The sequence below is a fragment of the Rhopilema esculentum genome, chromosome 10 (assembly GCF_057945365.1).
Source record: "Rhopilema esculentum isolate cy_ngs chromosome 10, ASM5794536v1, whole genome shotgun sequence".
Taxonomy (NCBI): domain Eukaryota; kingdom Metazoa; phylum Cnidaria; class Scyphozoa; order Rhizostomeae; family Rhizostomatidae; genus Rhopilema; species Rhopilema esculentum.
Genome location: NC_142824.1, coordinates 12,101,053 through 12,127,164, shown reverse-complemented (window position 1 = coordinate 12,127,164; position 26,112 = coordinate 12,101,053). Strand labels below are relative to the sequence as shown.

The window sequence follows — 26,112 nt, the reverse complement described above, 5'->3', positions numbered from 1 at the left end:
ACTGGTAACAAAGCTGTGTGAAGTTATCGAATAAGAAAGCTTTGAGAAGTTATCGCTAAGATGGTAGAAATTCAAGTCACCTGTGTTTTTAATCTATAGCCCAAGGACGTTCTTGAACCGACCTAAGGTAATTAGCTGTGGCAAGATGGCTTGTTCATTCCAAATAATGGATCTGTGTCGTCTCTTAGTCGCCATTGATATTACTCTTTAGTCAAACGAGATTAACTTTCGATTTTTTCTTTAAGCTGGACAAACAAGTTGAAATGAGAACAAGGAACAACGCCCAATCCAAGAACAAATTGTTTCATCTTCACTTCTGGGTTCAAATAAAAATGTAAACATTTCATCAATTTGTTTGAACGAATAAAAGAAGTGTTTGCCATCTTGGTGTCTCGGCAAAATTGGTGTAAATTTGCACACGACAGTGCGTTTCCAGTTAAAAGGATTACTGTTCTTCTTGTATGATAAGTTTTGACCAGTGTTGGATTTAATTTTTAGGAAAATGCACAGAATTTTAGACAAACTTAACAAAGAAATGAATAATTTATTTAGTATGATATCAGGAGTCTGGAATAAAATTATATAAATCTTCTATCCAGACCTAAAATTGGGTTAAGGGATTAAATCTAAGTCAATATAATTTTTAGAAGACAAATAAATTTTCTGGATATCATGTTTGTAAGAAGAAAATGTTTGCTTCATCTGAACTGAAAATTTTTTAAGTAAGCAGCTTGGAGAAAGAACATAGTTCTTTTTTATTGAATAAAATTATAAAATATTATAGATATATTTTATTCATAAGATATTCAAGAATATGTTCAAAATAATTATCGCGTTATGAGTAGGTAAGCAAATAGGAACCATAGGACATCAAAGTTGCAAATGTGCCATTTTGATTTTTGAAGAAGGTCCTTTTGTTTTAAAATGCGTGTGCTGATGCTTTCAAGTTCTGATTTGCATTCAATTCAACGCTATAATGTCTCTTAACAATTGTAAAGTACAAAAAGTTTAAAGTATAGGATCCTAACTGAAAAGAGCAGGATCATTTAAAGAGGGCTAGGAGGACAAAAAGGCCGGGGCCAATGCTCCGATGGGGCTTGGAATAATCTTACACCATGTTACTACTAGATTGTTGCAAGATATATTTACAAAGCAGATAACATATTCTTTCAGGTCTACTTATATGGAATCAATGCCTGTAAGTTTATCACAAAGAAAAACGATTTCCACATGTCCTGAATGAAATCTTTTTAAGACTCCTTAAGAAAGATTTTTCAATAATTGTATCTAAACGATGTTTAGATATGTGACTCTAGATGTGACTCTGTGACTCTAGGGCGTTGTAAATTTTCTAAGAGGGGCTTGGGGCCGGTTTTGTAAATCATACCTGGACCTGAGCTGGTAACGACGGCTCTGACCTCAAAACATTGACGCTAAAACTCCCTCAATATCCGATCATAAACCTACATACCTTATTTCTGAGAAGCAAGTACATAAAATTCCAAAAAAATATATGAACCGTAATATGAAATGTATTTAAAAGATATGGACGCACGTCGAAACTGTTGTAAAACCCCTTTATCTTCTAAGGGAAGTTCTCTTTCAGCTACATGATATAAATCTGCTTCTTGGTCAGAAGCCCTAATCTTGAAACATTCAAACCCAGAGTAATATGGTACAACAAAGCAGTAGTCATTGCGGCCTCCCTTGCACAAATAACTTGCGAAACCCCCGTCTTCATTCAAGCAATATAGCAACTTCTTATAGATAATGCTTGCAGATGTCTCGTAGCTTCAACAGTGAAGAAGACGGACGAGCCACGTTATATTTGATTGAAGCACGTGTTGAAGCGTCTGTGATTAGCAGGGTGCCTGCCCTCAACTGCACTTAGAAAACGTTTGATATCTCGAAGCACTTTCAGTGGCGTGGAGCACCAAACTGGAATTCTGAGGCAGATCTTGAACTAGTAAGTCTGTTTTTCGTCTTCACGGCTTCAGTTACTGGAATAAGGTCCATTATAAATAACAACCTTGAGAGCATGGAAAGACATTCATGCATTTTTGAAATTCATACTTAAGCAGCTAAATGCAGGCAAGGCAAATGGAAGGCATGTCATGCCATTCTGCCAATTGGAGCATGTAGATTTCTTCGAATACTTTCTTTAGAGTTGTTTAGTTATAATTCGACCAGATTTATCTGTTTGCTTTAAAAACAAAAAAACATTTTTAAGAAACGATTCGATTCATATCAAGATACTGATTTAATCAAGTAACTGCTTAGCATAACTGGTTATCTAAACTTGCCGATTTATCATTGTATCTTTGCCTCGAATTATCATGTATATTGAATGCATCGTGTTTGCTTAATCAATAGAGAACAGAATGGCCGTTTGATCCGTCTCAACGGTCCAGAAAAACCTCCTATCAATATTCATACCATTTTGTTAATAGACGCACGCTTTGGTTTACAATCTATTTGTTAAAACCAGACGATAAAGAATTTAATAATAATTAATCTTGTGTAGCATAGACAATATCATAGGTACCTGTCACTTTTCCTTAAAGACAAGAAAACTAGACATTGTTAATTAAGGTAGCTACTTCCCAGATGAATTTTTGCTGCTATAGAGCAATCATTTTAATGATATTATAGATTGGAGAGAATCTCGTTTTATTATTGGTTAACAGCCTTCCCACCTTGTCTAGCAATGGCAGGAGGGCATGAGGCGTTTCCTTTTCAATAAATCGCGCTTGGTGTACTTTGCTCAGAATCACCTGGGTGTCAACCTATTTCAAAATAATAAGTGCTAGCTTTCGTCTCATCTGTTATTCCAGTGGCATCTACAGATATTCATTTCAGCTGCACTAGCGATGCAGGATGGTCGATGGTCTTAATATCTGTGTTTTTTTAGATTTGCAACAATGCCAAGGTATTCACAACACAATAAGATAATAAAATTTGAGCCATTCAGCTACACATGTCTTAATAATAAATCGGAATCAAGGTATTTAGGGGATATTCCAGTGAGGGTCTGTACTATCAAAGTCGCTGGGAGACTCAACAAATCTTCATTTATCAGAATTAATCACAAGAAGAGCTTGAAAATCTACAAAAAAATTAACATAGCACCTTCGAGGAAGACATTTTCAAATCTATTCGATTTTCAGCTTAAACTTCAACCAAATGTAATGTAACTCGTTTACCTTGGACGTAACGAACAAGAGTTGATGTACCCTTATCCTTATAGGTCTAGACCCTAAACTAGCACATTTCGTTTTTTTCAAAACAAACCTTAGACCAATGAATCGTATTGTAATTGCAAGAGAAAATTAACAGCTCTAGCCTTAGCTATGCAGCTAGTGAGCTAAATGTATCAGACAATATATTTTCAATATATTTACGATCCAATTGTTTGTGCTGTGATTTTTGCGAAATATAACGAAATGTCAATCATTTAGATTTATGTTGTCTAATTCCAGAAGGTATTTGTGACTTTTCTTAATCACCCAACGCCCATATGCACGTGCATCGATTATAATTATGGCGTGAATAGGTCAGTCGTCTATTTCAACACGAAATAGCTCGAACCTTATACAAGACTTGGTAGAAGGATACTGATCTACCTCGTAGATAAATTAAGTATCAAGTTTTGTAGCTTTCTTTGCTTTACATTTGAACTAATTTTACATGTTCTAGAACTTAAATTGTTCTGCTCTCTTGGTAGTGATTTTCTATTTACTAACGACACATGCTTAAGGTATTAGTCTGGGACTCATCTGAAACAGGTAAAGTAAAATTTGGAGATAATGCAGGGGATATTGAGAGTTAGCAAGCATTTCGTTTCCCGCAATCCAAGAAAATCTAGGATTAACAACTATTTCAAGAATGTTGTTAGAGAATTCTTTATCTTTGATCTTTTCAACACAAAAATGTTATTCTTGGGCTTGAACTGTAGCATTGTGGGAATAAAGCCTATAACTGAAAACATAAGCCAGAAGATGCCACGACATCTTGATATGACAGCAAAATTGGCCATGTTAGCCACGAGGAAGAATCTCTCGAAATATGATATTCATCGTTAATATTTCTAAGCCATATTGATAACCAGGCGCAAAAGAACCTGCGATAAATATCAACGTCCCGTTGAACGTTCGCTTTTTTAAACAGTTTCTTGAAGTTGCGTTGTAACCGTTGCACCGTAGTTGTTGGAACGTAGCTGTTGCGATGAAGCCGTTGCGTTGTAAACGTTGCGTTATAGCTGCAGCATTGCAGCCGTTGTTTTGTGGACGTTGCGTTTAACCGTTGAGTTGCAGTCGTTGCGTTGTAGACGTTGCCTTATAGCTGTTGCATTGTAGACCTTATAGATGTTGCGTTGTAGACCTTATAGATGTTGCGTTGTAACCGTAGCGTTGTAGTCGTTGCATTATAGCCGTTGCATTGCAGCCGTTGCATTGCAGCCGTTACATTGCGGCCGTTGCATCGTAGCTGTTGCGTTGTAGCAGCAATTAGTTTTAAATTTGGTACAATTAAAACGTTAATGGGAAAAAAAGGCCAGTCATAATGCCACACCCCTTTGTTTCTTGAAGCCCCAAATGGAATTGGACTTCTCACTTCTCCGTCATTTTTCCTAACGCGAAAAAACTCCCCTTTTTATGATATGGAATTCTCCACATCACAATTGTACGTTGTACTATTTGTACGTTGTACTGCAATGGTAACTTAAGGTTTCTTGGTAGTGAATTGGCTTTTGTTAAGTTGAAAAAATAGAAACAGGAATCTTTTACAGATCCAACCTCGAGGGGTTGTTTCCCTGGAATTCATCACAACGTCTGATAGAATACGTTTCATTTAAAGGGCTATGTTCTCTCCCGCATTCTATTTTGCATTCCGTCTTCATAGAGGACGTCTGTCTAAGCCTAAGAAAAATGCATTTCTCTTGGCGAGTTTTATTATTTATGTCAATAGTCGAGATAATATGGGCTATATCAAAAAGCACCGTATTGAAATCAAAACAAAAGTCCCAAATAAAATTCTGGAATTAAGGAAATAAGCCAAAACAGCAAGGAAATAAACATTTGCAAGTGCTGAATAGCAAAATCCGTTTTAAATTACAAAGAGTTCAGACTGCTCTATGAATGCTCTTTCAATGAAATGTTGTTTTATTCTAGACGAAGAAACACTGAATAATGAATAAGCCCCATTGAAAGTTTTTACATATACTGCAAGCAATCTGTGATGAATGCCTTTTATTTTTCGTAGTTTGCGATCCATGAAACAAGAAGTTTGAAGATATCCAGCCCAATTCATGGAAACAGTTCTAAAATGATGTATTCTTTGTAAAATAAATACAAAAAGCTCCTATCAATCTTGCTTAATAGGAGTGGAAAATGCCAAGGACACGGCCTAAATCTTTCCCAAGCGAAGAGATTTTAAGCAGCGGCTCGTCAGATAGTGGCCTGGAATCGGATACGTTGACAGTAGTTTTAACAATTGAAGCAGATGTCGCAAAGAGCCTTAAAGCCACTCATCCAAATTTCCAGTTTGGAGCGGAGCAACCCCACAGGACTCGAATGAATAATTTACAAAATGCGTTGGATTGGGTAAAAACAGAGCTCGTTGAGATGAAATTGCAGGACAAACAATTGGCAAAAACTATGATTGACCTTAGATCAAAGATACAACAAACGAAAATAGACTTTGAAAGCACTGCAAATGACTATGGATACGACTCTGATGATGGTGATGATGCCGAATGCGACAATGCAAAGGCCAAAGTGAAAACACCTACCAGTATTTTGAGTTACCAGTTTATCGGAATTAATGGCGACGACTTTGATCAGAACAAACGGGCTACGTGGGCAATTTGATTTATTCAAAGCAACAGCTGAAGTGCTTTAGAGTACAATAAGGTCATAGTCATACTTCGAGACTAGAAAAATATCATCAATAAAGGCGTAAACCTCTCCGGGCAAAAAGCGAGGGGAGTTGGGAGCTGCCGTTTCCTTCTTAAAGTTTCTTACTTTATATTCTACATCATATTTCAAAGCTACCATTTAATAAAAAATATCCCTTACAGACAGATTCACCTGACTTCATTCTTTAACAAAATAAAAAAGATATTATTAGGTTCTCTCGCTAATAAACCCTTTTAATCGTTTTTAAGATCGTTGTTATACGCTCCCTCTTCAAAATCAATGTTTAGGTTCATAAAAATTAAATATTATGGGCTAATATATGAGACAAAACTTTTTTTTGTGTGTGCTCCAGTATCAACATCTAAATTTTTCACGTTCAATATAGATCTCCTTTCTGTTTAGTTCTTTCTGCTTAAAATTTAAGCCATTTTAAATAAAAACAGTACTAGATCTTTTTTCTTCTAAAATTTGTCAGATCTATAACTTGATATGAATGTTAAAGTTGCCATATATCACTTAAAATCACGGAGCAATGCTCTACTTATGCCGAAGCAGGTCCAGTCAGGTTTTTTCTTTTTGTGGGGGGGGGGGGGTTAACGGGGCTTTAGATCTATATTTTTTCATTACTTTAGATTTCCTGTTATGAGGATCAAATTTCTGTCACTCATCATACTTATGGGCACGTTAACGTCTATGGGTCGTTGTATGACGTTATACTTCTTAAAAAATCATCATGGATGTATTCTGGATTTCCTTTAACATTAACTAATGCTGCCCTGTGGCAGTTTGTTAAGATCGTTTTCCTAATTGCTACAATCCTTGCCAAAAGTCTTGGTACACCAAGCTAAAATTTCGCATAACTTCAGTAGCATCCCCCTCTCCCCCTTGAAACAATGCTGAATAACAACAGTTTCAAAGCTTCAAATTCGTCCAATGTCAGTTTATTAGCTAGGGTAAGTAATAGGCTTTTCAGCCAACATTGTTTTTGGGGGGAGGGGGGATATTTCTGTATCTTACATCCCGAAACCTTTATTTCTTCAAAATCTTTCATTGGTCGCAGGTTGTTCCAAGGACTTTTGTCGAGGATCGTAGCTGTTTCGTTCTCAGAGCTAAAACTGATAATCCAATCTTGGCGACGTCAATTTTGAAGAGAGATCGCATTCTAGTCAAGGTTGCATTCTTAGATCTTAAAAAGGCATACATTCCTATTACAGACTCCTCTACCGTAGCAGCATAAAATTTCCAAAAAACATATTTCTTCAAAAAATACTAAATGATTCCTTTATAAGTTATCTTCAGGACTTCTAAGAAATATTATCTGGGTTTTTAAAGATAGAAAGCTATGTACACACAAATTATCCGAGCTGATCAGAAAATATTGACAAAACCCTTGTTGATAAAGGTTTATAACAAAACGAATACACCTTCTTCTCGACAAGTAATCCTTGTTCACCGATCTTCAACCACATCGTGTGCCTCATCATATAACTAGGGCGAGCAGATGTCAATCTCTGGCGTCTTTTTGTACCAAATACCAAACATCATGCATATTTTATTAGCTTACATACATTATGGTGAAAAAAGTCTCTAGAAAACCCTTCTTGGATTAAGGAGCAATTTCGTGTTTGCAAACAAAGGAAACACAACTTTATACGCAGAAAACCCATCAGCAATCAGCTTTTCGCTGTATAATCTTCAATAAAGGATCATTTTTTCTACCATTTTAACCAAGACAATAAAAAATTATTTGCATGGTAGGAATTGAAACCTGAGAAAATCTTACGAAATCTACTAGCTCGTAGCATGACGAGAAATGACTAATCTGATTTTCGCCAAATCCAAAATAAGGCTTTCGTAAAATCATAAATTGATAAAATTGATTACGAAGGGCTTAACTGGCAAAAAACTATTTTGAAAGGAAGAAATGTGGCTTTTTAATCTAGCATTTATTTCCATAGTTCACCCATTGCATGGAAACGTTAAAATTCTAACAATAACATATGATACTAAATTTAAGACATTTTTCTGGAGAAATCCTGTCCAACGTAGGCATCAAGCCAATTTCAAAACCCTCTTTAAGACAAAAGTAATCTTGACAATTTCTACTACTTTAAATATGAGGTATACAAAACAGGTTGAAAATCTTGTTACTCTTTATAATCTAATTTATACCCCTGTTACGTATACAGCATCTATCAAAAAATCTAAGTGACCCGTCTCACTGGTCAACGTTTAATATCAAATGCAACATAAAATTCACCATACGATAGCTTCTATTTAATATAGTTCAAATTAATTTTTGTCCCATCTTGCGATTTCTACCCCTATGGTTTGAATATTAGAGATTTTACAATCTTGCCTTTATTTTAATGCGTCCATCTTCCGGAGGCGATAACCAGACATTTGATAAGCCGCAAAAACCCGCTGGAAAAGATTAGAAAAAATGCACCCTTGCTAACTTTGAATAGGCGTATTGGTAAAAAAGCAGTCAAGAAAATATTTACATGTAGCTTCTAGATCTAGCATTTAGATAGCAAAAACCAACGACCTCATTTCAATTTTGCCTGAAAATATATCGGTTGAAGGATAATTAAAAACAATCAGGGATTTTTTAATAGGCTGCATAAACTGCAAATAGAAAATGGTTGAGGAATAGAATGCGGGATGAGAACCTTGAAATTAGAATGGCATTTTGGCCTTAAAAAATTTTCAACGATTCAACAAAATTTATGCGTAACTCTCCAGATGCATTTTTGCATCCAGAGGCATCACTTTTAAATTCATTCAAGACTGACCACATTCAGTTTACACTCTTTCCTTATAAATTCACTATGCCGTGATGAAGTGTGGAGATCAAGTTATCATAGGGCAAGTTACACAATGGGGTATTGTTTAGTGTTTTAATCGGCACAGCGCTCTCTAGGTTATCAATTCAAAACGTGCCAAGCCATGTCGTGAACAATTTACTTACGGGACATTTTGCCTTTGATATTAATCTTTGATTAGACTTTAAAACAGATTTCTGATTCAATAACGAAAGTTTCATCATTTATCATACATCAAAAAATGCATTAAAAAACTGAAAATCGATAGGAAAGAAAACTGCTTACCTAGAAATGAAATATATGTGTGTAGTTTTTCATGATTAATACCATTGACCCGCGTATTATGCCTCGAGCTGAAAGTAGAGTAAGAACATGATGCGTAATGTTGCAAGCAATTCACCCGATGAGAGCTATGGACCACACAAAGAAACAAGAATTGAGAAATAGTTCAAGGATTAAGGACGGGCATCTTGGTGCTTTTGCATTGCGCAAATGGCTGCTTGATTTGCGGACAGCAATCATAGTTAACACTGTCTGAATGGAATGCTAGATCAAGTTAACACATCCAATACTGTCTGGCTAAAATCTCTGATAGCTTAAATCATTATTAGCTTTTGAATGTCCTATTCAAATTCATTCTACCTTACGTTCTTAAATTAGTTTACGGTAAGTCCATCACGTGGGTGAACTACAGAAAAAAGAACAGATTTCTCTGGTCCGCTCTTGTTGGGGCACGATACCTATTTTTTCATCGTATTTACGCTGAAGCAAAAGGAACGGAACCAAATTTGACCCCGTTTACACTTGAGTAAAAAGAACTGAACTTTGATGTACAGCATGCGTAATGGAGCGACGACAACGTCTGGCATTTTTTGAAAGCCTCACTCCAACTATAGATTAAGCCGCATTATCAATCGCAACCAAAAAGTTCCGTTCCTGGCCGTTTACATTAGAGAAAAGAAGCACGATTTAGGAACGGAACCAAAGAGTTTCGCTTTTCAGCAAAACCAAAGAAAACGGAACCGTTCCCAAACTAGCACGGTACCAAGACACCTAATGTGAGCGCAAGGCCTCTCGTCGCTTTTTCAGGAGTTTTTGAGGTCTAAGTTTCCAAAAATCATGTGCAGGGGTCTAGACACAAAAGCGAGATTGACAGAAAACAAAGTTAATTTTGAAATTGAAAAGAATCAATTTTGGTGTAAGATATATTTCATACAATAAAATAGCAAGAAGGATTTTAAAATGCATTTGCCAATAACATAACGAGGGGTCATGATGTAAGTTGTCCAGACTTTCCATTTTACTACAAATTTCAGGCTAAGAATCATGACAAAAACTTAAGACACATTGCTGAGAAAAGCCACTACAGGTTTAAGTAGCCTATTCATAAAGCTAGTCATATTTCTTGATGCATGGTCCTAATAGAGATACTGAAAATGAATACAAGAAGACAGTTCTATAGATTATCTTATCAGTTCAATATTAATTGGTAGAAGAATTTACAGGGTTATGTCCACAATTGGTATATTCTGAAAATAATCAGTAGGCATATTGTAAAGCCAGTTCTTGCAATAAGTACGATAAACAGAGTCTATACTTGATTTCACTGGGACGGTTTCTCAAAGTTAACCCAGGCTCCTTTCTTCTATATGCAAGACATAAGCAATAATTTCTTTCTTACCATCATCACCATCCAACTATACAAAAACATTTAACACTGTCTTAATACTGGAATATCAATAATCAAATTATGAAAAGGATGTAAGCTGTTTGCCTTATTTGAAAGTTCCTCAAGGCTCGCTCCAGGTTTCTTTCTTTTATTAATAACACAAAAACAACACTTTTATTTCTATCACCATTACACTAAAATACAGTATTCATAAACATCAATAAACTCTTAGCATTGGAACATAGTATTATATTCCAGGTACAAATCAGAACGAAAAGGATCTTAGCCATCTGCCTTTTTAGAGAGTTCCTCAAGGCTCATTCCAGGTTCCTTTCTTCTTTATACAACATAACCGATAAGCAAAATTTTCTTTCCCATCATCATTACCACAATATAATTACGTTATGTATGAGAAATACTGTCTCGGTTTGAGCTTATACATACATAAGTCAAAGTTATTTAAACATTTAAACATTTTTACGATATTCCTTGTGATTACGATAATATCGATATTTTAGCTGAATTAACAACCTTTATCTAATTTTCCTACAAGGAGAAAAGAAAGTTAGTGATATGAAGTTTCCGCATCTTTCGAATCACCAATTCTTTCATGTATAGTCTTCAAGGTGACATCACTTCCAATAACAAAAAGTGGCGAAGCTAAAATGGATCTTTTCAACCCCATTGATCTGCCGAGTCTGCTCTTGCAAAATGTGTTCTTTAGGAAAGTTGAAAATGCCGGTCTCCCAAAGACGTACAAAAATGGATTCAACAGCGAGTTTAAGTAGGACAAATACTTTAGTAAAATTGAAACGTCATAAAAGTAAGATTTTCTTTCAATAACCTGGACATTGTCAGATGTTGAATACCAAAGGATCCACGATATGTATGGCAACCAACAGAGAACGAAGGCTAGTGTAAGCAGAGACAGACGAAAAGTTAATTTAATCTCTCTGCCATTGCTTAGAAATATGTTTTGATGCGGCAAATCATCGGCATTCCCAGCTGCGACAATAGCATTGTTTCTGTTGCGTTTCATCAACAGTCAAACAAATCTGTTGCGTTTCTTTATATCAAAGTCAAACAAAGCATAAATCCTGGGTTCAGCTCTAAAAACAAAAAGGTACATTCAGAGCCAGCGCAATTTTTTATACTTTCATCCCAACTTGTGTCACCAAAATTTGCCCAACCTTCCAGAGCTTTGATGTCAAATCTTCTTCTTCGCGTGGATATCGATGACAGGTCACTGTTCAAACATAGGAAAGTAGTCTACACGTTGCTGCACATGAGGCAAGCAGTTTTATTAGCTTGAACAAAGAACTTGCAACTAATACAAGCATTGCTAGACCAACTGAGAAAGCCAAGAAATTTCTCATTCTTTCATGGTAGAACGTTTGAAATTATGTCTAATAGACAGAATTCGGACTTACACACTGACGCCTTCCAAATTTCAACCTCTCAGACAATGTATCATTGTTATAACTGAAACCAAGAATTGCTTTATGTAGATGATTCCTTCAAAAGCCTATAGATCTTTAGCAAACTAGTTTTGTACTGCCAAAGAGGTTTTTCTGAAAGAGCAGTGCATCCAGATGCATCTTTGATTAAAGAGCTGAAACAATGCTAATGGATATTTTTAAAGTGAATCGTGAGATAAGAGCCTGGTGCGTTAAATAAACACAGCAAGCATTGTTGAAACACCAGGTGAGGGTTTTGAATTCGTGACTCTGGAAGCCTTTGAATCACTTAATTTATCATGTTTTACTTTTTTAGTTTCGCAGTTTTAAATAGTTAGTAGCTGCAAATAATTCAGATAAACTGAGTGAAAAAATCTAAGGCGATAAATAGAAAAACCAAACAAAGAGATATTTTTTGACCAAGGTAGAAAAGTCCTGCATTTATAACCTTTTTTTAAGAACTTATTTGTTATCTTAATAAACACCATGTCTTTGAAACATGAAGCAGGCTGTTTGTTATGAAATTAGTCTTATTTTAGAACGACGCCACCAGAATTAGAATGAAGATATATTTCATACACTTATGTACACAAGAAGAAAGTTTAAGAGAAAACAAGATGACTTTTCTACCAAAAAGTCAATAAGAAAATGGACAGAGGCCTATTCGAACAAATCTTAAGGATGTCAACTTTGCTTAGAAGAAAGACTTGCAATCATTGATTCTAGTAAGAAATCTATCCTAAACAAAATATTTGAACCTATTTCTGAATGCCTGATCGTCAGAATTGAATACATGATTTCCCCTTTATTAACACCAACGAGTATTGAAATTACCAATTCATCCAGGAACAACAAAATACAATTACACACCCAAAGCAAGAGAGTAGTTTTAACAGTTGCATTAGGCGTAAAACCCGGAGTGGCAACTTAGAATCGATCTGTATACAGTATTGTTTATACGGCATCAAACTCTTTATGAAAGACCGGTAAACAATTATTTTCCATTAGGTACATAAAGTGATGGATGAATGAGTGGAAGATGAGTGGAGAATACATGCGTGTAAGAATGAATGCAAGATTTGAATAATTGAAAGGGTCGGCAGATTAACGCCTCAAGTCACAAGAACATATTTCCCTTGGGATGAGAATGAAGAGCGAATACGTAACCCTATTGAACAATTCCAATTCTGTATCTAAATTGGTGCAAAGGTTCCGTTAACATTTATTTGTTCATTCCCTTTTTCTGCTTTAACCGAAACTGCCTCAATAGCTTACTTTCTAATAAGACAAATCTGGTTTGTAAAGAGAAACAAAATTTGATAGATTAATTGTAACACGTAGGAATGGTGATAAACAATGCAAATATTCACGGTGGTATTAGCAAATCACACTAGAACGAGCCGATAACAAGATTTGATAAGTGCGTTTGTGGGTGAATGTTTGCATGCTTCTTGAAAAAGTCCAGTTTTTTACCAGTTGAGCTAATAATCAAACAGAATATATAAACTGTTTATCTCGTAAAATTCAGGAATCGGTACTAAAGAGATCGAAGATATAAAATCCACCAGTAACAGGTGGGCGGTAGAAAACAGAAATGGGAATGATACTATCCGTTTGGATAAACAGTTCAAAGTTAGTGCAGCTACAAAGTTCAAAGAGGGAAAGATGAAAAGTGGTGCTAAAAGGAGAACACGGTATAATAAAAAGATAGCGACTTGATTTGGCTACGTGGCAGGTATTGAGTCAAGTACTATCAAAGATTTGTTGTCATTCGTTGTCATTGGAAAGATTCGAATGATCATTTTGACACAAAGTGAAGGCATCATCTTTGCTAAGTGTCGAAACCAACAATGGCACTGATCGTAATTCTACAATTTTATTCTCATGTTGAGTATGTCCTCTAGTAGCAGTTTTTTAATAGACGAATCGCATAAGACGATGAGAAGAAATTAGAACTGGCATACTGAATGCCTGTTAGGGCAAGCATTTGCAATGAGCAATCAAAGCAACGTGACGGCTTTTACCACATGGGAGGTTTTAACAGCTGCTACTTCAGTCATCGGCATAGTTTCCCTTCTAGCAATATTCGCAAATTCTTGCGTTCTATATGCATTTGTTACAAACAAAAAACTACAAAGGACACCTTGTAATTACTTTGCAGTCAATCTAGCCATCAGCGATATATGCATCGTTCTTGGACCAATGTCCCTTTGGCTTGTCAATGTTTGGTACAACTACGAATTCTTTGTATTCAGCGGGGATAAAATCATTCCAGACTCGGCAGAGACTTACTACTCAGCATTTTGGAACCTTCTGGACGCCACGCTGATGTGTGTTTCTGTGAGCAACTTGGCGGTTCTTTCAGTAGAGAGGTACCTTGCACTAGAGATGCCAATTTGGCATCGGACGAAGGTAACACGACGGCGGACGCAACTAGCCTGCCTATTTCCGTGGATTTTCTCGATAATAGTAATGGCGCCTTCTCTTGCAAATGAAAATAACCGCATCAAAAGGTACATACACAAGGCAGCACCAGTTCTAATATCATGCTTTGTGGTAATCACGTCGTATGCTTTGTTACTGTATGCAGTTCACGCAAAAAGGCGCCAAAAGTCTACAAAAAGTAATAGAGAAAAGCTAAGAAGGAAACGAGAGATTTTGCTAACATTTCGTTTATCTCTCCTAACTGTTGTCTTTTTGATTTGCTGGGTTCCGGTAACAATATTTTTGGTGTGGTCTGCCAGTGACAGGAACTCCCAGAGTCTAACAATCAAAACATATCTTATCCTGGCACCAACTTTAAAGCTGTTGTCTTACTTAAACTCCCTTTTCAACCCCTTTCTATACATATTCGGTAGACCAGCGTTTGCAAGAATCTTAAAAAGTAAATTGTGCTGCAAACAAACAAACATAGCTGAGCAAGCATCATCAAGTGTTTCGCATATTTCGAGGCAAAAATCGAGAAGCGCTTGCAATCTGAACATAGCAACGGAAACAAGGTTGTAGCAAATACAAAATGGTTCAGGTCTAAGAAGATATAAGCTTTTAACGATGCTATGGTTCAAAACAAACTGAACGGGAGCAAATGTGATGCGCGAATCAAGGTCTGCTTCAATTTTATCAGGAAGCATGCTCAAGTGACAAAACATTATAACAGCAGATATTCAAAAGATGCATCTTTCAGGATAATATGTTATCTGTTAATGTATTCACAACTGCTTTCCTAAAGTATCTACAATGTACACAGAGCCCAAGAGCCTCGACGCAGGTATATGATGTGGACAAAAATGGATATCAAAAATTGGACAAGCGTATCTTTCACAGAAATGAAAAGGGGGAGTTTTCAAATTTTCCAGTATATATAATTGGTGGAGCATAAGCATCACCCTTTACCCTTGAGCAGTCCCCAGTAGAAATTCGATTAACTTGATGTTATATATGAAAGATGACAGTAAACAATAATCAGACACGTTAATTAACCAAAATGGAAAAAGTTAAGTATTAAATACTCACCTATTGGCCATGATAAGGCACCCAGCTTCCATCAGACTCGTGATGGCATTTTTCAAAGTGAGCAACGACATTGCCTCGCATGACCTCAATATACCTGTCATTAAAATGTATTCAGTAGAAACTGGAGTTTGGTTATTCTAAAAAACGGGTATCATTGTATAGCATACAAACATGGTTTATGCATATCTTGTTTCAATTTTCATTTACCAACTGCTTATATATAAAAAATACAGGGAGTATATCATTTAGGGAAAAATTAGTGATTAAATAAAAATTAACAAGAATTTAGGGATATGACTTTTAGTGAATATTATATGGTAGAAATTGTGATGACTATCCTTGAATGAAGATTTAAGAATAATTTTTTAAGAAGAATAAATGTTCTATTATGAAATAATAGGGGCAAATAGTTAAACAACATGGGGGTAGTTAGGATTTCAACATTGGGGTTAGGGTTTTGGCAAACATATAGAAATTACTGTATTAATGATAACGTACAGAAGTAGCAAACAAGCATGTACAAACCAACACAGTCATGGTAGAGAAGGTTAAGAGGTAACATGAGCTCATTTTCGAAAACAGTACTTCTGCACACTGCAATTTACACACTACGGATATTGTTCCTCGATCTGCAAACGTTTTTATTTGGGGAACCTCTTGTATATTGGGGGCCCGGCCCTTTTATGCTCCCTCTATCAATCCCCCTGTTTAACAGTGGAAGAACAATGTGGTAGAGCTCAGTGTCATAGAATCAGTGTCACACAATCAGAACTGTGCAAACAGGATTGGCAATATTACTTGCAATCAAACAACTTAAAATTCGCTTATTACAAAACTCCAGTCTTTTGAATGAATAGGTCATAAAAACGAAAGCCATGACAAACCTAAGTGAAGAGATGAAGCCGCATACAGCTGAAGTTCTGAAGCCAGAGTGGATATTTCACAAGGGTACTTTGCAGCTGTGAGCATGTATTGTCCAGCAAGCTAAAGAAATCGACGACAAGCTTTAGAAATAAGGAACTTGGAACTTAGAAAGTTATTACACAACAGAAAAGGATTAGGAAACTCAAATATCCATAATTCTTTATCAAAACTAGCTTTTGCTTTGTGGCAAAAGAAAAATCTTACTCTGCACCTGCGTCGTGGTTCGAAAAATCAGTGATTTGTGATAATGCTGTCTCTTTGCATAAGTAGCATTGAAAATAGAACTGTTTTTTGGGATGGTTTTTAAGTTTATATGTTCTAACCAAATTACTGTGATTGATGTTGAAAGGACCTCTGCTCATGTAGCCATATCACAACCAACGTACAACAAATTTAACTGATTCTGCACATTAATTGGTATTTCATATAGTCCTTTTAGATTACATTGCAATGTATAATAAAAAATTATATTGATCTATTGATTACGTCATTATCAATCTGCGACAACGCTTAAGGATACTACTAGATTTGGAAGTTGGAAGAACTAATCGCCTTTTTGTTTATGCTACGTTGCTGTTAATATCTAAGAGTTCTTTCAGAAGACTATTTTTCTGTCAAACACAATATACATTATCCACATTCCAAATTTTAAATCTCGTATGACGTCATCGCTTGGTTACCCTATTGAACGGACTCAGATACTGTTCGCTAGAATAAACCACAGTTTCTCGCATAATCAGAACTTAGCCACATTGATTACCTCAACAGAAGCTTGTAAACAGCGTTTACCATTTGAACTCGAGTGTTAGCTGCAGCATTTTACTTAGCAACCTTTAAAACTTAAAAGCTTTCTTCAGATATAAAGATAAAGTTCTTACCCAGTAAGTTTCAATAAAAGGCTGCACCAATCCACCCAAAAATGCCAATAGAACCTTGTTACTTGAGCAACTCGTTACATACACCATTTCTTTCCCTATAACCGTCTCTACGCAAGAAACCCGTTTAAGAATATCTAGACTGTACTGAACCTCCTGGAAAGGAAAATAAATTGAATAACATTTTCAAGAGACAGTTTTCGTTCATGTTATCAAGCTCAGCCATCTTTAAGAAATCCATAGAACTATATAAAACTTTCCCTCAACATAGAACGATAAGGAGTGATTTGAATTTTTAAAAAATCTTGATAAATATCTTGTCACAGCAGGCGCAAATTTCGATTTTCGAGTAACTGAAAAATGGAAATAGCTATACAGTAGAACAAATCTGTAGCCCCAAGGTTACTTCATTACTTCAACAAGATCTGTATTACAGCTACTTCTGTGATATTAAACTATTCAAGCAAGGGAACCAGAAGATAAAGCTTAGAAACAATAGACTGAGTGATTAATATGTAATATCAAGTGTTAAAAATATGAATTCAATCTAACATGAAACTCATGATAATATAATCAACACCTGATAACTATAAAATAAAGACGTACTGTTTCTTTTATTTATGATTTATGACTTATGATCTAGTGTCTCTCTTTTCTAACTTGTTCTGAATATCTTTACGATATAAGATAAGCCTTTTTATAAACAGACATACATTTAGTTCCTTGAGAAATATGCCTAAGATTTTAGCCAACAGAAGTGTTTCAATATTTTATATGCTTCTAGACTATTTGCTTTCCAAATCTTCAAATTATCTTCAAGAAATAAAAATTAAACATAACAGAACAAATTTTACAAGCACTGAAGTCTATCAGTTCAAAAGTTCAAAAGAACTCACATTTTTGTCATTTGAAGTTGGATCACGCACAAATTCAGGACGGAGTATCTTTTGTAGCATTGAATAATTCTTGAGAAGTTTGCCTGGAATGCAACTTTTAGATGAATAATGAAACCAAAAATAGCAAAAACAGAAAGGTAATGTTCGCTGCATTTTCAATAGCTAAGACGTACATCAATAAAGAAGATTACCAAACTTGATTTCGATAACTACTAGCAGCAAATTGATGTATTGCTCGGATCTTTTCGGTTTGAAATTCTGAGTCACTAATTTTTTTGCAATGAAGTTTTAAGAGAATTGATAACAAACATATCAAGGTAACAAACAACGTTTATTTCAAATGTTCACAACAGTCAATATCTATCGATAAGCTGGCCGGCTCTTATCTGAAATTGATGGTACTAATTTCTGCGGTAAATTACTGATGAGCGGCAAGAGATTGGTTAAAATATTTTCATGCAATCCAAATGTATCACATGCAATCCAATGTATAGTTTCTGATCTTATTGTATAATTTCAACAACCCAGGAGAATTTTTCGCGCGTGCTTTATTTTTGGCCATCGTCATAGTTAAAGCAATAATCATGAAAATATACCTTTGATGAAGACAAAGATCAAATTAGGGTTATTATCACATATCATTTGCTGCAATTACAAGCACAGCAAGCCTATCAAAAGAGCTTGCAAATGCAAAGGTTAAGATTAACATGATAGGGGCATTATTAGAAGAGAGGGTGACTTTGGTGGGAAGGAGGCACTGAAAATATAAACAGCAGATAATAGAAAGATGGAAGGACCAAAAAGACGACAAATGGAAGCTATCAAAGAGAATATGGCAATAAATGAAGAGAGCATCCTTGACAGAATGGAGAAAAGAGATTAATCACCTGCGGTGAAACCTAAACAAGATAAGAAGAAAGTTGAGGATGATGAAGATGACGATACGATCAAAACTGTATGTTTTCGATGTAAAAATTTACTCTGTATAACATAACTCAACAAAAACATTAAAAATTGGGAAAATGAATGTCCCTTAAGATGGATGTTTGAATACTCACTGAACTCTATCTTTTCTTCAGTGTTTAATCTTCCGGCAGTAACTATACACGAAGGAACAAGCAATATATGCATCAGCTTGTTACGCTGTAAACTCAAATAAACATGGCCCATTGTATTTCTAAGCTTGTCTGTGGTTTCAAGTGCCTGGCCTAACGCTGTTCTTTTCAGTTCTGTAAATGAAACATCATACGGAAGCACTGCAACTTTTCTTTTGGCATCGTCCAGTTTAAGAACAGGCGAACAAAAATGCACAGCTTCCTCTATTAGAACTTCAGTTCGTCGATCTGAAAAAAATTCACATTATATCCAGGCAGGATACTTGAAATATTCAATAATAAATCAGAAAATCACAATTATGTCATTTTCATAACTATATTTGTAATCGATACCCACAATATTCTTATATGCTTTATAGAAGCAATGTTTGAATGCTTGCGAAAGATCAAGACTGCGTCACATCTTAAAACTAAGAACAACAAAATATGGATTTCTGGATTTTTGCAAGAGGCTGGTGACAATTTTTGACAATCAACTCTTCTTCAGACAGTTTAACCTGTGACACAAGGAATATTCTGTGACACAAGGAATATTCTGTGACACAAGGAATATTCTGAGACACAAGGAATATTCTGTGACAACAGGACTATTCTGTGACACAAGGAATATTCTGTGACACAAGGAATATTCTGTGACACATGGAATATTCTGTGACACAAGGAATATTCTGTGACAAAAGGAATATTCTGTGACAACAGGACTATTCTGTGACAGAAGGAATCTTCTGTGACACAATGAATCTTCTGTGACACAAGGAATATCCTTTGAACATGACTCCTTTCTGGTATGAAAAGTGATCCGAATGCAAAAGGAATCCGGTAAATTCTGCGCAAGGGATTAATGGAGATTTTCATCAATACCATTAGAGGTATTTTTGCCACGCTGATGCAAAGGTTTCATTTCAGACTCTTTGGCCTTTTTCATTTTAGACTCATTTTAGATTATTTCAAAATAATTGAAGAATATTTGTTTCTCTTTTCATTATTGCAAACTAATTTGACGACAGCAACTTGAAATAAAAGATCTCAAACTAATTGCAAAAACTTGAACGAAAAACGCTTACTGTTTATTCCATGCACGTGCTTTTTGAAATGCTTCAGCAAACCGCCGACAGAAGTAACAAGTATCTGCAAATCATCTGCAAACAAGAAGATTTTATTTTATCTTTGAAACAATTACATAAAAATACGGACAAGGTTATTCGATCTACCTGTGTTTGAAAGCGATTTCTGAAGTTAGCTAAGAAATGGCCATTGTCGGAACACAAAAATGACATAGGTGCAGCTATTCACATCAACAGGGGTTACAAGCAGAGGCTAGAAGTAGGTTCTATATCAAATCAGCCTTAGCAAAGAGAACATAGAAGGCCACAGGCACCAGTATTTTTATCATCACAAAACGTCATTGTTCTTGAATATTATAAGAAGAAGTGTTAAGCTTGGTTTCCGGGAAGAAAACAGTAAAAAATTTGATCGTATCCTTCAAGCCTTTTAATACTTGTTCGGGAGATGAGTCATGCCTGTCTTCTAGACATGCACTAGCCCCCGTTTCAGAGTCACATTATCACTTGAAGCCCTGGCGGGAAGTTCAAGAGTTGTGTGGTCCAAGACAGAACAGCTGTGCGAATAGTGTTTTTAATGCGCATGTGCCATGACCCTACAACGTTGATTGGTTTCGTCTCCCGAACCATAGTCAACAGGTTTTTCTATTGACTATGCCCGAACAAATACTACGAAATTATGCTACGAAATTTTCGTTGATAACGGAGCACAGAAACTGAATATGAAGATCATTATATAGAAAATTTGACAAAATGCTTTGCCAAAATGTAGAAACGTATACACGGTTTCTACGAGGAGCCACTTTTATGAGAAGAAAGAACTTCCCTCCATTTCCCTATCCCGTTTAGAAAAAGCACAACAGACCTAAGCTGTCTATGCTTTGCAGCACACCAGCGGCAACTATAGCTCTTGGAAAAATCGCCATGTTGAGCTGCTGCTGGTTGACTAAGAATTCAGAAAAAGTGCCAACAAATTGCTTTTCTTGTTTTCTGTTAACCAATGGATGCAAGTCTGCATGATGCCTAAATACGAAAAACAATATATTTGTTAAAAATTGAGCCGTAAAAATAATGATAAAAGATTTCGAGCGAATCATAAGGTGTTCAAACTTATTTCGATCACTGAAGAGCGATCATGTTGCTCATACCTTGGGAATAAGGCATACTCTGCTCTATTAATAGATCCACTGCAAAACTCCTTTAACGAGAAAACATCACCAAAGTGTATGTAAGCTGTGCCATAATCTACAGACAGGACTTTTCTTGCCTTTACTAGACCCTAAAACAATGAAGAGAGAAAAGTTGTGAAAAAGGCATAAAATGCACCAGCATAAAATACGAAAAGATTGAGATAATGGTAACTACTTTCAATCACATAAAGATGTTATCAGAGGCTTTCGTCAATCTTTCAATGCTTAACTTTAATGGTAGATGATTACAATAATCACTACGGTGTCACCGTTGTCTAATGTAGTTCCTGTTGCAAATTAAACTGCCTAACAGCTCTGCTCATTTGCTTCTGGGCTCAGAACTCATCGCCCTCAAAAATTGAGACTATAGTCTCGTGTTAACTTAACAGTTATTTCTCTTAAAGAAGATTTGGATAGAATTACAAGAAAAGAGCCTAGTAGAGAGCCCTGAGGGCAATGTACCCCAGCTAGAGCTTTGAAAATGTTTGAATTTCTGAGGGATATTTCTAAATAGATGCTAATTGACTTGGACACTTAATATGGTATTTTGTTATCAAATTAATATAAGGAGTACGAATTCTGTCTTACACTAAGTGACTCCTTTGGTTTTGGGATTCCAAGCAATTCGAAGAGATAAAGACTTTCTTCAGTGATGCATTCATAACTGATACTTATTGGGCAGAAAAGAATATCAGGAACATATCCAAGAAAGAACATTTCTGTGATCATTGACATCATACCTGGAAAAGCAAAAGCAAATTTTTTCATGGCTTTAAAGGTTAATCTTCATCCCCACAGCCATTACTGTTTTATAAAACATACAACCATTTCTAGTTTATGCTGAAAACATATTCTCTGAGAAATGTGATAAAGAAATTTAAAGAGAGCCAAACAAAAAGAGGCAGACTGGCTGGATGAAGAAGGCTTTAGTCCCCCTCCCCCAATCTAATATAATAGGTCTAGTTGTACCTATTACTTTGAGTAGTCATCAGAGCAAAGAGCAAGACAGAAACATTGTGCAACTCGTAGCGAGAATACAAACCGACTAAGTTATATAAGTGAAAGTGAGGTTAGAATAATGTGACGTGATATACAGTCCTACTACACTAAAGCATCAAAATTGTCATTTTTGGGATTTTTAAGGAAATTTTATCTTAGGCCCCCCAAAAATATAACCCAACCATACCCCTGTCATACTAGTGTTTAAAGAACCTTGATGGCTTTTTATCTATTGTTTCATATAATTAAATTTATGACATGAATTTTTTTTTATTCTTGTCCCTTCATGTGATTCATGTTGTATAATTAAAGAATCAATGTTTTACCTTTCTTTGCATGCAGGGATTTTCCTGACCGGCTCCTTGTCCCCTCCAAGAAAAATTCAATTGGCATTCTGCCATCTTTGACAAGCTGCTGTACATATTCAGTAAAAATGCTTTTGTAGAAATGATCTGTAGCAAAGGAGCGACGTAAGAAAAATGCACCACTTCCTCGCAGCAATCTGTTGACAACAGCTATATGAAGAAAATCTGCAAGGAGAAATTCAAAAACTCATAACAAAACATTTTCACAAATCATCAACAAATACATGCAAAAGAATAAACTTGACACTTGAGGCAACAAAGCTTGCTTGATATCAAAGCATAAATTAAAAAAACTGGCTTCTGCATTCAGTACCTAATATGTAATTTACAGCCAAGAACTGTTCCTAATGGTAAAATACAAACCATTAGGCAAGGCTCAAACAAAAATTACATTTACCTTGTCCGCTTGCAATGGCAGGTAGAGGCAAGTTGACTGCAAAACATACTAGTGATGTGAGAAGAAAATCAAAGTAGCTGTTATGTGATGGAACAAAAACCAAGGGAGCAAATTTTGCAGCATGTGAAAGCTGGAAAGAAGAATGATAAGATGATGATAATCAAATTGTAACATCTATGAAGTTTTCAAAACCAAAGTAGGAGCATTGTAGGATTTGTCTTAGGCCAGGCATTTAGGCATTGATGAGGGAACAAAGTAGGAGGGGACATGTAATGATGGGACAGAGAGCAAGGGAACATGGAGCTATGGGACAAAGAGCGAGGGGACAAACAGAAAGAAAACAGAGAGTGAGAGAACGTGGAGCTATGGGACAAAGAGCAAGGGGACAAACAGGAAGAAAACAGAGAGTGAGAGAACAGCGGGTCAGGGTATACAGACTGAGGGTATAGTGGGGGGAACAAAGAGTGAAGGGACAGCTAGGGGACAAAAGATGTGAAGATTAAGGGCAAGAGGATAAACAGTGGGTGGAGATAAAGCAATGGACAAAGAGTGAGGGGACAAAAAGGCCAGGAAACAGACAGCAGGGAGTTAAAGCCTAAGGGGTCAAACAGTGAGGGGAAAGAGAGTGTGAGGATAGAAAGCAAGCGGGAAAAAGAGTTTTGGGGTAGCTAGTGAGAGACAGCTAGTTTATAAAAATGAAGGGTAAAGGAACATGTACAATGGGAGGTCAGATGAAACAAGAGGGCTAGAATACCAGGGAAGGAATATTAGAGTGAAGGTACAGTAAGAAAAAGGATAGAGTTTGATCGATGGCCTGAGGCAACAGCGATGGAACAGGCACACATATTAGGGAGGCAAGTAGGCAGATTAAGACGTTTGATGGAAGAAGGGGTTTTCAGAGAGGCAGGATGCAGGGAAATAAGGCATAAGGTGGGGAGAAGAGAACAAGGTTTTTATATTCCTGCCTAATCCAGTAACAGCAGCTGTGTTCAGGATTACAAAGTATGAAAACATACTATATTAAATCTGCAAACTAAACTTCCAAAGAGTTTACAGAGCAAAAAAGAAGAATTAGAATGTCAGCCATACCTTTTCTATACCACTTTTGTTGACATAGACATTTTGAAACAGCTTATTGACAATTTTACTCAACATGAAAGACATAAATCTAATCGTCTTGAGACTGAATGTATGTGCAATTTCATCCACAATTTCTCTAGCTCTCTTTTCTAACTTTTTTCTGTCACTGCTATTATCCAAACAGGCCTAGAAGAAAGTAAATGTAAAATGAAATGGTAAGTTGTCAATGAATCGATATTGCTCATAGAGCTTTTGGAGCTTAGGCCATCATGAAAAAGAAGCATAGTGTCATGGTGGAAGCAAGAGATTCATCCTTCCATATTATCTTTATGTTCTGTCAGCTGAATTAAATCTTACATTTTTGCATAATTTTTGAATTTTTTTTATTTTTAAGGAGGTATTAGAACAAAGTTAAAGACTGGGTTCTCCATTACACAACTTTTGTCAGATATGCAAATATGTTTCAGTTTAAAGAGCTTTGTATCAAAAGAGGCTTACTATTCTGACATAAGTTGGTAATTCTTTTTATATCCTTTGATATGGCTTCTATATCTTAACCATGTAGACAGTCAATGGATGAAAAGTACGAAAAAGAAAAATAGCAACTATGTCTCCTCATCAAATCAAGTAAAAGTCTAGTGGGTGTGGTTAGAGGTGTGGTCATGGGCAGTGGCATGGTGGATACCAATCTTTTTGGCACCTTCTAGAGAACTACACCCTTGGTACAACTACATCATGGCCTGCAAACATCATTAAATAGGGGATTACCATGTTAGATTGTTCAGGGGTTTCTAGGGAGCACAGGGAGCAGAGCCCACCCTCAAAACAATTCTGCATTGATCTTGCTTTCAAAAATTCCCCTTGTCCTTAAAAGGTCTAGATAAGCTTTGAGTGCTGCATTGCCTTGAACCTGAAATGAAAACCATTGTCAAAAGGATTTGCTTTCTTAATCATTGGTTATTCACCCTTGTCTTCTGAAATTGCCCCTGGGCCCTCCTTGTTAATTGTATTAAAAATCAGCTCTGTTTATTAGGATGACACTCCTCGTCCGATAGAACGCTTCCCCTTAATTAGGATATCGTACTATCTGCTAATCTGGTTCTGTAATTCAAATATTAATTAGTGGAATGATAGAAAGTACCTTTTCAATTGCATACAAGACTCTTTCAGATGCTAGTACATTCTCTTTTATCTTGCTTTCTTCTGTCTTTGCAAACATGTATGATTCTGCGTGGTAATCTTTAAAACCCCAATTTAAGCCAGGCTTCCCAACGTACGAATCCGCCATACAATTGAAATAATCCGAAGAACATTCCATTATGTTAAATGCTTGTGAAAAAGAGGACAATTTTAAACCAGTCTAGTTGTACCAAACCAAGAAAAAGCAAGCCATCGCCTGAACATTCTTTATCCAAGCATTTTCCTTACTCGAAATTCACTCGTTAATAAACCTTTCAGATCTGTGCTTCATAACTGAGATACAATAGTGAACCTAATTGACCCCCTTCCTTTTTCGGTGCAGCATTGGAGTCGAACCACCTCATACCTATTGTTGTCTTGTCTGGATCTGCATGGCTGCATGGAAGGAAGATTTTGAAGACCTGTTAATTGTTTTCTTAGCCTCACTTTGAATTCTATTTGTCTTCAATAAGAGATCGCATTTCCCGCCAAATTTCAATTCTGCTTCACTTTTTCATTCAAAAAACAAGTAACGATGAGTTGGGTTGCCAATAGAGGACTAAAGAACTGTATATAATTTATTTTCCTATTTTTTGACAAAAGTGTGCGTCCCATTTGACATGGCTTATCAAAGTTTAAAATAATTAGGTAA

At 36.0% G+C, this 26,112-nt stretch overlaps 3 protein-coding genes across 3 annotated transcripts; 2 read left to right on the top strand and 1 right to left on the bottom strand.

Moving 5' to 3' along the window:
• The first annotated feature begins 1,768 nt into the window (after positions 1-1,768).
• Positions 1,769-8,046, top strand: LOC148959297 (uncharacterized). The gene is made up of 2 exons (XM_089110597.1): positions 1,769-1,966; positions 5,260-8,046. The coding sequence occupies exon 2, from the start codon at positions 5,388-5,390 to the stop codon at positions 5,865-5,867; it is 480 nt and encodes a 159-aa protein (XP_088966723.1). The 5' UTR covers positions 1,769-1,966; positions 5,260-5,387; the 3' UTR covers positions 5,868-8,046.
• A 143-nt stretch (positions 8,047-8,189) lies between these two features.
• On the bottom strand, positions 8,190-25,878 carry LOC135688857 (dihydroxyacetone phosphate acyltransferase). Its single transcript, XM_065205896.2, has 15 exons — positions 25,423-25,878; positions 24,291-24,467; positions 23,202-23,331; positions 22,766-22,969; positions 22,029-22,180; positions 21,399-21,529; positions 21,116-21,273; positions 20,254-20,328; positions 19,133-19,417; positions 18,075-18,157; positions 17,182-17,334; positions 16,264-16,363; positions 15,380-15,473; positions 9,026-9,093; positions 8,190-8,339 (listed from the first exon to the last, which is right to left on the bottom strand). Exons 1-15 carry the CDS (start codon positions 25,597-25,599, stop codon positions 8,263-8,265), a joined length of 2,064 nt encoding a protein of 687 aa, XP_065061968.2. The 5' UTR covers positions 25,600-25,878; the 3' UTR covers positions 8,190-8,262.
• LOC135688870 (substance-K receptor-like) lies at positions 11,481-15,525 on the top strand. The gene has a single exon (XM_065205920.2). It carries the CDS (start codon positions 13,859-13,861, stop codon positions 14,870-14,872), a length of 1,014 nt encoding a protein of 337 aa, XP_065061992.2. The 5' UTR covers positions 11,481-13,858; the 3' UTR covers positions 14,873-15,525.
• Positions 25,879-26,112: the final 234 nt, after the last annotated feature.